General features: G+C 44.0%; 1 protein-coding gene across 3 annotated transcripts in view; it reads right to left on the reverse strand.

Annotated features, from left to right (window-relative positions):
- The window catches only part of LOC126497934 (BEN domain-containing protein 5), a 1095425-nt gene that overhangs the window by 48752 nt on the left and 1033198 nt on the right, over positions 1 to 13475 (reverse strand). For all 3 annotated transcript variants that reach the window (XM_050136199.1, XM_050136198.1, XM_050136200.1), the window contains 2 exons: positions 10005 to 10157; positions 7821 to 7983 (listed from right to left, as the gene is read on the reverse strand). In XM_050136199.1, the coding sequence (XP_049992156.1) occupies positions 7821 to 7983; positions 10005 to 10157 (316 nt within the window). The remainder of the gene's footprint in view (positions 1 to 7820; positions 7984 to 10004; positions 10158 to 13475) is intronic.

Here is a 13475-nt window from a genome sequence, read left to right on the forward strand (position 1 = left end):
GTACACAGATGTGCAAGTGAGCCGAGTGCAGACAGCAGGTTCAGGTTACACAGATGTGCAAATGAGTTGAGTGCAGACAACAGGTTCCAGGTGACTTAGGAGTCAGACAGGGTGCCTCCTGACTGCCAGTTTGCTGCTGCAACCCTGAAACAATATGGTATCTTTGTCATTAATGTGGTTTCCATGGAGCCTTGCAGAGTCAGGAGTGAAGGCTGACAGTTATCACTATAAAGTAACTTTACAACTTTGTAATTTTTAGCTCTCTGCTGACAGTAATATTAACAGCATTTTGAATTATGGCTATAAACTTGACAACAGCAGATAAAACCCTTAGGAACCTCAGTTTGGGGGAATGAAGGAGGCTTGGAGAATGAAGGAAATGCCACTTTGGTTTTCTAGCCAGGCAGGAGGCATTCAGGAGCCAGGGCATGCTTTGGCATGAATGTGGGTCAATTGTCCCAAGGCAGGGTGGCTCAAGCAAGGCAGTAAGCTGGTGGCAGTTGGAAGAGCTAGATCTGGGTCATCAGGAATGACAGATAGGTCAGTGTCAGGGACAGGTGCTACAGAGAGGGTTTTCTGGAGATAGAAGAACAGTAAAAGTGGTGTGAGGTGTTTGGAGTTCAGAAGAAAAGTATCTGTCCTCCAAAAGCCATGGAAGGGAAGAAGGGAGGAAGGCAAGAAGGCCTGCCAACAGATGCTTGAGCGGGACCTATCAGGATCTCAAGTTCCACTCCAACCCTGGAATGTCATCTGATTTTATTTTTTGAAGCTTCACTTCCTCTACTTCTATCTCAAAAGCCCAAATCAAATGATTATCTGCATCTACCTATCCATCTGCCCATGTGTCTACTTAGCTGCCTTTTGATTTGGAAATAAGCTTGAAGAGCTCTCATGTCATCTAATCTAAAGAGGTGGGAAAACTGGAACACAGAGCACTGTTGGCCTCCCCAAACCTGCATGGTGAGGTTCAGCAGAGGCACAGCCCGCTCCAGTGCAGGGTCCTTGTCAGAAGGCTTAAGTTCAGTTATGATGTTGCCATCACCAATGCTCTATTATTCATTCAGCCAGTTGCCTAGTAAGCATTCATATTTAAAGCTCAAATCCTGGATTATATCTTTAGGGAGGATAAGAAAAATGATCAGATTTTAGTAAGGCTTAGTATTCTACTCTCCAAACCCTCTAACTGAAGGCTTCTTCTTCTTCTTCTTCTTCTTCTTCTTCTTCTTCTTCTTCTTCTTCTTCTTCTTCTTCTTCTTCTTCTTCTTCTTCTTCTTCTTCTTCTTCTTCCTCTTCCTCTTCCTCTCCTTCTCCTTCTTCTCTTTCTCCTCCTCCTCTTTCTCCTCCTCCTCCTTCTCCTCTTCCTTCTCCTCCTCCCCCTCCTCCTCCTTCTCCTCTTTCTCCTTCTTCATCTTCTTCTTATTTCTTCTTCTTATGAAATCTATGACCCCGAGTATGACAAATAAGAAATTGGAAAGTTCTGAGATGTTTGACTTATCTGAGAAAAAAATCAACAAGTATGTCAGGCATGACTTCTTCCTATTCTTCATCCACTCAAAGAGTAAAATCTTCCCAGCAAGAATGAAAACGCAGGCAGCACACCCGACCCTCTCGGGAGCATACAGCAGCATCCCAACAGGCCTGGGAGCACAGAGCAGTACTCAGAACAGGTCAGATCACAGATCTTACCTCCTCCTTAGAGAGTCACGTGATCTAACAGACAACAGGCAGGGCCTTCCTCTACTTCATTCATTCCTTCAGTTGCATTCACTGAGGGCTACTTGGGAGTAGACACCAACTAGACAGTCACACAGCAAAAGGCCACAATAGAACTGATATCCCGACTCCCAGTTCGGCATTCTTTTCACCAACTCATGAAGTAGACAGTGACACCCAGAAAACCACTTCCTTTATTGTGATTCCAGGGTGTCTGGTGCCCACTATGAACCTGTCCAAAGTTGAGGATTTTTCCAAAGCCTCAAGACCTTAGAACTATCTATCTACTAAAAGTCTCCATTTGTATGTCCCATGAACCCTTTATGTCCAATGCCTCACAAACAGAGCTCAACCATACCCCCTCGGCTTCTTTCCTCAGCAGTCCATAGGTAAGTGACTGGCAGATCCTTCTCTTGGCAGAACCAAGTTCTTCAAACTGACATCTAGGGTACCTTCCTTGATGTTTTCCTCTACCCCATATATGAACAATCATCGACACACTCAGCCCTACCCTTATCTACTGGAACATGAAACTCACCTAGGCCTGGCTTCAGGTGGAATATGGGGGATGAGACCAACATGCAGGATTTTTAAGAGAAAGCCTGAAACAATTTTGCAGCTCTGAATTCACCTTCATATGAGAGGACCACCTAAGAGATGCCTCAGCTCCCAGTGGGGAGACCAGTCAGGTCATCTGGGGCTAAGGAACCCCTGAGCAACTCTTTAGCATTCAGCACTAGAAAGTAGGGGTGTCTAGGGGGTTCATGTGAGATTGTCCATGTCCTCCCCTAGGCACCAGAGGCTCATTCTGTCTCTTTCTAGCTCGCCCTTTTCCTGCTCAACCTGGGAAGTGTGAACAGGGGTCACCACGATCAACCTATCTGAGAAAGACCCAGAGGGTGGGGAGAGTGATCTTTGAACAGGCTTGATGTTTTGGATCAGACCAGACACAGTAATTGCTCAATGGAGATTGCTTTGTGACTAGAATTAATTGGAACGTCTTAATTCCCTGAGAATGACTGGGCGCTCTCTGGTCCTGCCAGAGCTCCTCATGTCTATGGATCTGGTATCTATATTCATCTATTTACAAAGCCAGTGGAAACAAACAATAGAATTGTTTTGTAATTGTTAGTGCTGCATATTCAATGTCCTGGTTCCTTCTTTCACAGGTCTTTCTCCCATGCTTATCGATCACCGCTTGTTTCTGGCCCAGCCCCAGCTTTCCCGGGATGCTCGGACAGAGCATCCTTTCCCTGGCATCTGGGCTCTCTCCTGTACTTCTCCCTCTGCCAGGAAGGTAGCTCCACTCCTTCTTTCCCAGTCTGCATGCATCCACCCTAAAGGGCTGAGTCCTGGTTTCTCTTCTAGGAAGTTCTTCCTTCCCCTCTGTCCCCTCCGCCCCACCCCAAGACCAGTAGATCTTTCCTCTGCCAGGGCATTTATCCTCCACGATGCTGCCGTCTCTTCCCCCATTTTCTCTCCTTCCTGAAGACAGGGATTGTGCTTCATTCCTCTGTCTCTTTTCAGTGTCTACTGAGTTTTGTTGGACAGATGAGTAAATAAATGAGAACCTCCAAATCTGTTGAACATTGCAAGGGGGACAGTGAGGTCTGAACTGAGATCAGTTAGCTGACAGGAACGTGCTATCTTCCCTTGGCTAGCTGTACCTTTCTACAGAGCCAGCAGTACCTGATTTCAATATGGCCACAGCTACAGGAAACCAGTCTGCTCAGGACTCAGGTTCGCTCGCTCGCTGTTCCCAATGTTTTTCTCATCCATTATGTTAAAGAGCTGTTTCCTCTCGGCTTGAAACCAGACCATAAACAAAGGCCAGAGAAGCACTGGGGTTGCTTTATGGTTCTATTTTATCCTTCTCTCTCTCTCTCTTTAAATTGTTTGAACAGAGCATATTTATTAGTAGTCATGCCAATAAAATGTAAATAGGACTTCGTGAAGAATGGCCCAAAGTATCAGGAATCATCACTTCACAACAGCAACAACACAGCAAATGACCGGAAGGAAAGGCAAGAGAATAACATCTAACATCACTAAGCATGTGGCACGGTGACTCACCTGGTCCTGACAACATAGCCCTCCCCATGTAACCCTGACAACCCTAAGAAGTGAGCCATTGTTATTCTCACTTCATGGAGCGAAGGTCATTCACTGAGGTCCGGAGTGGTTCTACTATAACTGGGTTCCAACAGAACTCTCACCTGGAACTCTGACTCCAGACCTGTATTCTTGCTACAACATGGACAGGGCAGAGTGCTAAAGACCACTAGCCACAGTGGAGACCTTTGAAAATGTATAGAATTATTTCCCTTTGTATCCTCATAACCAGATAAACATTATACCTCGTAGTTTCAGATTAAGAAACCGAGGCCCAGTGATGTTACACCACCTGCTCAAAGTGGCCCACCTACTGTGCGACTAAGGCAAGATTCAAATCCTGCTGTCTGTTCTGGGCGTAGCACTTAGTTCTTTGTGGCTGTTTCTGAGTCCAGCAGCAGGAGAGGACAGCCAAAGAGTCCTCCATTGCTTTGCAAGGAGAAAGTCACCTCCCAGAGCCTTGAGGACTCGCTGAAGGGCACTGTCTGGGATGAAGCTTTCGTCAGAATCAGGTCTCCTGATTCCTAGTCTGGAGGACACTTCCTCCCAGACCACATTGTCATTCCCATCAGACCATGTAATTTCTTTTTCTGATTGGGACACAGAGCCAGCAGCCAACAAAGATCACAATCTGTCTGCCTGCTCTCCCTCTGTTATGAGATGAGTCTTAAAAAGAAAAAGTATATCAACGAGGAACCAGGCGAAATCAACACTGAATGGCTTGTGCTGCCCTGGTCAGTTCCAGGCCCAACTTCTCCCCTCACTGTCGAGGAGGGGTGGCTCCAGGAGCTGGAAGCTGGTGCAGTCTCTCCAATCCCCACCAACTCCTTCCAGTCTCTAGTTCCTGCGATCGCTAAAACAAGCCCTGCATCTGCTCAGTCCCGTATGTAAATATCCATCACCTAGTATTAGCCTGAAGCGTCTCACAGGGATTGTCCTGACAACCTCCTACTGCGTGTCGCTGCCTTCAGTGCAGTCAGGGTGACATCCCAATATTTACAAAACATCTGTCGCCCTTCCTTACCTATTACTTAAGTTCAAATTCCTTTCAGCCTGCGAAGTTAGACTTCTCTCCTGTATCTGAAGGCCTTTGCCCAAACCAGACCAGCCACACTCTTGTTAGACATACATGCTCTTCCTCTTCGCCTCTCTGTGTGCAGTGTTCTCCCTCCAGGAACATCCTCCAGCCCCACTGAACCAACTCCTGCCTGATATTAAGGCAGAGTGTAGACGATCCTTCCATGAGAAAGACTTTTCTGACTCTCAAGACCATTTTGAATTCTTCCTCATTCTCCTGTAAATATGTTTTTAGTTACTGCTACCCTGAATCTAGGTATCTAGAACGTGACCCGGACCTTAGCCTGAGCTCTTTGCACGCACACATGCACACACAAGCACATGCACACATGCACACACAAGCACACGCACACATGCACATGCAAGCCCAGACACATGCACTTGGACACACATACACTTTCACACTGACACATCCACACTCTCACTCACATGTACACACTCACATACACTCATACGTACACACACTTATACTCACATACACACACTATGATCATCAGTAGCAGGAGTTGAGGTAGTACTGGCTTTTGAAGGAGGTTCTTGTAGAGTATGTTTGGAATTTGTTTTGTAGCCCAGACTAGCCTCAAATGCATGATCCTCCTGTCTTTGTCTCCCATGCGCTGGAATTGTAGGTGTGCTCTACTATGCTGACTTTTAAATATAAGTGTCCCTTAGCCTTCCAGAATTACTGTATTACAAAGCGTATCATGCATATTATAGTTATTTCTTCCTTCTCCTGTCTCCCCAAGTAAAAGGAAAGTCCTAGAGTTTTTTTTTTTTTTTTTTTTTTTTTTTTTTTTTTTTTTTTTTTTTTTTTTTTTTTGTTTTTTTTTTTTTTTGTTTTTTTTTTTTTTTTGTATTTTACCCCAGGTGCTGGGTATGATTCTTGGTATACACTAATATGTATTTATTTTTGGTAAAGGAGAATTGGGTATTAGGGACAGAAACTCTGAGCTAAAGAAGGGTATTGTACTAAAACTAAAATTTCTGTCAGCAAACCATGCCAGAAGCTCAGAGAAAGGTGAGAGAACCCATAAAATTGAACATCAAAAAATCAATGACAAGCCAACTGCAGTATCCTCCAGAGAGACCTGTGTGTCACTGTGAAGTAGGTCTGCTAGCCCCTTTAGTCCATAAGCTCACACTTCTAACAATTCCTACCAGCTCCCTTGCCACAATACTGTAGGAGAACAAAGTACATGTGCTGTGGAACTGACCTTCACATGTGCTAAAAAGTCTGAGGATCACACCATCTAATGTTTTGGTGGCAAGGAGATGGTATCAAGGGACAGTGTGGCATTTAAGAGATGACCAGACTTTGGGAAGCCATGGTTCCCCTGCCTCATAGCAGAGACTATTTCACTGGCCTTACTGAGTCAGAAGATATTATATCACATTTTTAGAGGCTGGTGTCAGTCTTGGAGACTGTAGAGAGAACACAGTTCTTATCAGGATCTCTCTAAGGCTCTAGGGTGTCTGACCTACTCCTTGTTATCCCCTCCCTCTGAAGCTATCACCCTGGTCTCTCAAGTTCCCAGAGAAGTAACTGGGGCCCACTAAAGCTTCAGTAGGCTGGGTCCTAAGTCACGACACTAACCTAAGAGGCTTCCCCACATAACTTACAATAGGACCTCCAGGACTATCCACCAAGAGTTACAGAAGACTAATGCGAGCACCTTAATTTGGGGAAGGGATGGTTTGCACACAGAGTGAAGGGGTCTTCAGTATCTATGTGTTCTGCATCTGAAGATCCAACTAGCCACAGATAACAAAGAGTTTTAAAAGCTGAGTCTATGCTGACCATGTACAGACAATTCTCTTGTCATTATTTCCTAAACAATATAGTATAACAATGTTTTACACACATTTACAGTGAATTAGATATTGTATTATCTAGAGATGATTTAAAATAGGCACTGAAGCTAGGCATGGTAGTCCAGCATTGAATTTCAGCATTTGAGAGGCAGAGACAGGTAAATCTCTGTAAGTTCTAGGCCAGCCATGTCTACATAGTTGAGGACTGCCAGAACTACATAGAGACCTTGTCTCAAGAAACTAATACATGTATACTTTGAAGTGTACAGGAGGATATGTGCGGGATACATGCAAATACTACAATACTATACATAAGGGACTAGAATATCAGAAGACATCACTATCCACAGGGGTCTGGAACCATCTTGGCACATATCCAGAATTTATCCTATCCTTTATCCTTTTTCAGGGCTTCTCCACTATAACTCTTGTTGGAGAAAACTACAAGTTAGAAGTGAGAACTGAATCAATTTAAGATTGAAAAGATAAGCACTGACAGGTTCTATCAGAATCTGTTATAGACCCAATAAGGTGAGTTTGAAATAAGATAAAATTTGTGAATGCATTTTCTTTTAAAAAGAAATCAAGCAAGATAAAAAGTAACCCCAAGTTTTCACCATGATGAATTTAAGAGAAATGTTGGGGAAACTAGGATGGGTAGGGCAGGGAGGATAGAGGGCAGAAGAAGAGGGAAAAGGGAGTGGGAAGATGAAAAGGAAGAGGGGAGGTAGGAGGGGAGAAGGGGCAATAAGTAGGGAGGGAAAGGCATGGCGAGGAATTACAGGTGAGAGGAGGAGGAAAGAGGGAAGAAAGTATGAGTAGGGCAAGAGAAAGTGGGGAAGGGCAAAGAGAAAGACAAGACCAGCAGACACAGTGGGAAGGCCAAGGGTCCAGGGGCCTAAGGAAGACTTGGAGTCTGGAAGCAGCCATTGAGAAGACATCTATGTTCCATACGGAGGGCAGATGAAGGTCAGAGACATCTCCAATAAAACCTGTCACATTCATCCGCACCAAACTCCTGACCTACCTAGTAAATCCTTCCAAATCTAATGTTCCCAGCTAGATGAAGGCTGGTCTAGGGATAGTGGGGGACCTGGAAAGGATACAGGCTTCTTCAGTGTAGGGCACAGCGGCTGTAGTACCCCCAATGATGTAGCTGTAGAAAGAAACCTCTAGGGTGTAGCAGTATGACGTGTGATCCAGGAGCCCACCGAGGAAGCGACGGCCAGTTCCTGCTTTCACAGCGTCCCGGTTGAAGGATGTGCTGGTCTGTGAACAAGAAAGTCAGGAAGAGGAAAAGTCAGACTGGGACAGCCCACACCAGCTTGTGGATACTGAGCCAGTCTTACACCTCCAGCTCTCAGTTTCGTCACCTGCTTCCACATCTTGGTTATTATTAGTCTGATTTTTCAGTTCATAAATGCAATTGAATGAAAGCATCCGGCAGGCGTCTCGGGGCACAGCTACCTGTAGGAATCTGAGTGGGGCTGATAAAGGAGTGAAAAGAAGACAGGAGGCAAGAAGAAACTATAGTATGATTATAGCCATAAAGGGATGGGCAACTTGATGATACTGTTCCCTAGGTAGTCTTGTGTTCTAGCTTCAAAGGAACCCGTTTAAGAAGGTGTTCATATTTCATCATTCTATAGATGAGGAATTTGAGTCAGATGTACAAGAAAGTAAAGCAGTACAGATGTGAAGTCAGGACTAAGGGGCCTCCATCCCTGGGCTCTTCATCTCACTAGAGAGAACTGAACTCATGCCTAACATGAGCTAGGGTGATGATGCAAGTTGATTTTGTACGATGTTGGCAGCACTTGTCAGAGTAAGCAAAGAGAAAGGGGGCAATGAGGCCAGACTTAGGGCTTCTATTCAGAAACGTAGGGTTTGCTTTCCTCCTATTGAAGAGCTGTCAGCTTGCCCTCTTGCTACCTCAGCTTCCTTGTCTGTGTAGTAGAGGTGAAAGAAACTGTGAAGAAAGTCACAGACTCTCCAGGGCAAAGGCCTTGGAATCTACGCAGATAAATGATATTCTCCCATTCCGAAGTTAATTCTTGAGAATCTGAGAAGTGATAGGAATGGGACCAGGACAGATGGCAGTCCAGAGCTCCCAAGGAAGCTGAGATACAGAAACATCACCAGGGCCAAAAACATGACCTAGATGATGTCTGGTCTGTGAAAACCTCTGAGACCTATAGCATATCTTCCAATGAACGGGAGGCTGCAGAGACTGTACAGAGACAAATGGCTATTTTTGTCCCATGGCTGAGAAAACACAGATTCTCCATTTGATTCTTCCACCTAAACCCTAGGTGTCTTGACAGTAGATTCTCCACTTTTCTGCTCTGTAGGTGGTTTCTCTTGGATATGTTCTCAGGTGTGTGGCTGGTGTGTACTGAGCTGTGTAAGAAGCTGGGAAACTTGCTTCCAAAGTGGCCCTACTGTTTTGAATTGCCCCCAGGGATNATATATGTATACATATAGACTATGCTAAACAACCTTCAATTCCTATTTTGGTTTACCATCCAAAGCTTCTGGAATTCAATGTCCACTTTCCCACACAGAGAGTTTCATCATCCTCACTAATGTCCAGCCTGAAGCAATGAGCAGGTGAGTTTGCAGTTCATCAGCTTCAAAAATTGCCATGACCTCTGCGGGCCTCTTACTGACTGGCCGCATGGCAGTAACAAGGCCCAAAGATTTAGTATCGAAACAAAGGACAAAAGAGCAAAAACATCCCCGTGTCTCAGTAGTGCACGCTGATGCCCCTCCTCACCTTTTCTCCCTGCTCTTTTCTGACATTGCTTTGTACTACAAAATTTCTAACTGCCCCCTCCTGTCCCATCCCACCCACCTTGCCTATCTCTGGAGGTTGGTGAGGTCTTTTCTGCCTGTGAGGGACATTCATATTTATAACGGCAGATGTCTGCCCAGGAAACTGTTGTGCAGGCAAGGATAAAAAGAAATATACCCACCAATTACTGTCAGAGAAATTGGGGCCAAGAATGTCATGGAAGATGGGAATAGTGGGTATATAATCCCTTGAGCAGACACATTGTTCTCTTGCTGGAAGAACTGGGGCAAATGAAAACAGACTACCTGGGAGCCTAGGCATGAAACAGGGAGAACACTCCATGAGTTTCTTTGCCTTGTTAATGCTGGAGTCCGATTCACTAAACAAACACTAGGTGGCCAGACAGGGCCACATGAACACAAACCTGAAGAGGGAGAGGAAGATGTGCAGGAGGAGGTGCAGACGCGTCCTAGGTACCTGAGAACTTTTGACTTACGTAGGAGAAGTCCTCTGCATTCTGGCACAGGAGCTTTGGGAAAATGGACTGCCTTTGGAACCGTTCCTCGTCCTCAAAGATGTTGCCATACATGAAGCCATTCATCATGGTGGAGTGGGCGTGGATGTCGATATAGAACTCCAGGCTTGTTTTCTGTTGGAAGAAAGGATAACAAACGAGAAGGCTAGGACCGCAGAGCCGCCCTAAAGGAAGCCATGCCACACACACCCTTTCCAGCTGGCCCTCTGCATCGACAGACTTGGCAGCTACTCGCAATGTGATTGGAGGGGAGGAGACAGGCGAGAATCGATTTCTGTTCATTTTCAACTAATGCGTCCTCAGTGTCCGAAAGTGCTTCTGGTGGCTTGTCTTTTAGAGGTCTCAGGGAAAGCAGGGGTGTGCTGTATTTTCTTACTAAATTACTTACACAGAACATGATTAAACATTGCGAGAAGTTATTGTCTAATTAGTAAGAAATACCTTCCAGGAAATCATTGTATTTACATTGGGCATTTGTGCAGTTTTGTCTAAACTTCCATTTCTAGCTGGGGAGCCCGGCGTAAATTGGGCTCCCACTGTGAACTTCAGGATTTAAAACAAAAGAAAACAAAAACAACTTTTTTGTCTTATTTTGAGGTTATAATTATATCATTTCTTCCCCCTTCCCTCCAAGCCCTCTCCTATACTTCTTGCTTTCTTTCAAATTCATGTTCCCTTTTTTATTAATTGTTATCACATTCATGCATGTATACGTGTGTTCTTCCCTAGAGGAGACTATTTCTCCCACTCTATAGATTCCGTAGTTGTCTGTTGTTCTTCGTATAAGATTGAAACCTTGTGGTCTTTGCCCCATCCACTTTCCCGTATCTATCGCTGTCAGCTCATGTTTAGGCAGTCACATTGGTGAGACTTTATGGGTGTAGCTGTTGACATTACTAGAAGACACAGTCTCGCAGCAAACTCCCTGATTCTCTGTCCCTTCGAATCCTTCCATTCCCTCTTCTGCCATGATCCCTGAACATTAGGTGCTGGAGTGTTTTATAGAGGTGTCCATCAGGACTCCGTAACTCCACATTTTGATTGATTTTAGTTTTCTGTAATGGTCTCCATTTGCTGTAAAGTTTCTTTGATGATGGAGGAACTGCACTTTTCTGTGGGCACAGGGTAAACCTTCAGAATGTATTTTGGAAGTGGTGGCTAAAGTTACTCCACTAGCCCTGGGTAGTTGGCTAGGGGATATTTTTAATCTGAAAAATAAGTATTTTGATTCTACTCTCAGAGTTATAGTGGGAAGCAAACATAGCAGTAATACTTGCTCCACTTCATGTGTATCCAAGGCATGCTACGCTCCATTCTACAAGTTTTATGCAAGAAGTCTTAATTAGCTCTTTCATTTAACCTTTTCTCATGATGTCACATCTTTTCCCCCAATAACAACAACACAATTTGTGGCAAGGGAGGCTTTGTAATCTGTAAGTGATATTGCTGAGACTTTCTCTCTTTGCATAGTTAAGGCACTTCCTGGCTTGATGGGATATTATTTATTAAGTTCTCTGAAGATGGGGAGTTGTCTATAAAGGGCTCAGTGCCTGTAAGTGTAGGATGCTCAGAACTATTGGCAGAATGATGGCACAAAAGATACCGGGAGACAACACCAGACACCACAACATACTGGCAGAAACAAGCAGACTTTTGAGACATTAGGTCTTCAGTGTCTCTCAAATACAATGGTTCTCCTCTTTACATGTCAACTAAATGTATAAAACACACACACATACACAGCAATCCTCCTGAGATTAACAAAGCCTTAAATGTGAAAATTTGCCTAAACTCACAGAATAATTGGGAGTGATGCCCAAGGTTCTTAACTCATGACAAAACAGACTTGTCATCTGTGACCAATGCTTGCCAAGCCCAATCACCTAACTGTCTTCGTTATGGTTTATTGTCCTGGGAAAGAAGAGAAGTCCACATATGGGACGATTCCCCCTCCTTGGGACACTTTCAAATGAAGTTACAGATAAAATAATCCACATTGCTTCTAGAATGTGAGCTTGATGACTATCATTTCATTTCCTCAGAGTTGGAGTGAAGAATTACGTCTTGCTGAGCTCCTGGCTCTCTGGGTAGCATACACTGTCTTCCGAGTGTAACAAGACACAGTTCTCTGTGTGATATTAAACTCATCATTTTTGGCTTTGGAGGAGGAATACACAATGATGCAACAGGAGCCCCATAAAAGTCATCTTTGCAGTTTTATTTTCTTCGATTATCTGTCTTTTCCTCTGAGCTTTTGAGGAGGTGCGGAGGAAAGGAAGAGGTAGAGAGATGACCTGAGAAGTGTGTGAGGAAAAATTGCAATTTATCGCTCTGACTGCCAGAGAGAGAAAGGCCTTGGAAATCAGGCCCTCTGACCTGTGTCCAATCAGCCCTGTGTAGGGAGGTGGCTTGTGCAAGGCTGGCTGGCCAGCTGGTGATGAAGCAAGAATTAGAACCAAGCCCTGTTGACAACCACTTGGGTATGGCATCAGTTATCCCTCAAATCTGGTATCCTCACATGGGGTGGGTAATATGAATTCACTTCAAATTACCAGCAGGAGAGTTTTAATTGATTGACACATATGGTTCCGAAGTTAGGATGCATGACAAAATTTACAGTGGAAACTTCCCCTTCCACACCATTTGGCAATCATGCCATTTTACTGCCAGGCTGGCATGTACTCTTCCAGAGACAGTTTGTATATAAACAAAGAAATAGTGTCCCCACTCCAAAATGATAACACCCTAATCATATCATTCCGGTTTGCTTTTCTTCTTCTTCCTCCTCTTCTTCTTCCTCTTCTTCCTCCTCCTCTTCCTCCTCCTTCGCTTCCTTTGTCTTGGGAGTAACTTTTTATCAACAAATATTTGCTTCATTCTTTTTGACAACTAATCAACTTCCTACCTAATGGACGTTCAAAGGGTTTCCAATCTTCTCCTGTTACCAGCAGTGTTTTTGTGATGAACTTTGCACATACAACAGTTTATACAGATGCAATTATACACTGGATTCATAGAAACAGAATCACTAAGATCCTAAATCCATCTGAAATTCTGATAAATACTGACAGTCTCCCTCAGAAGGGCCAGTACATTCCCAATCATGTATTAGGACTCCATCATGTTGACAACATGGGTGCAATTTTACTTTTTGAACTTTATCATTTTTGATGCATGAGAAATGGTATCTAAGATTAGTTTTAATGTAAATTTCTTTTAGTGCAATTATCTTTTATTATCTAGTTAAACTTCTTTTCATATATATAAGAACTATCTATATTTTCTGTGAAATGACTGCTCATTTTCCTTGCTCATTTTAGAACTGAGTTACTAGGCTCTGTCCATCTCTTTCCCTATTTTTACTGATTTATAGAAGCTGTATATTACATAAATTCACCTTTATGTGTCATAAAAATGTTTTGTCATTATTTT

Source organism: Alexandromys fortis, unplaced genomic scaffold (genome assembly GCF_014885135.2).
Source record: "Alexandromys fortis isolate MF-2015 unplaced genomic scaffold, M_Fortis_MF-2015_v1.1 scaffold_13, whole genome shotgun sequence".
Taxonomy (NCBI): Eukaryota; Metazoa; Chordata; class Mammalia; order Rodentia; family Cricetidae; genus Alexandromys; species Alexandromys fortis.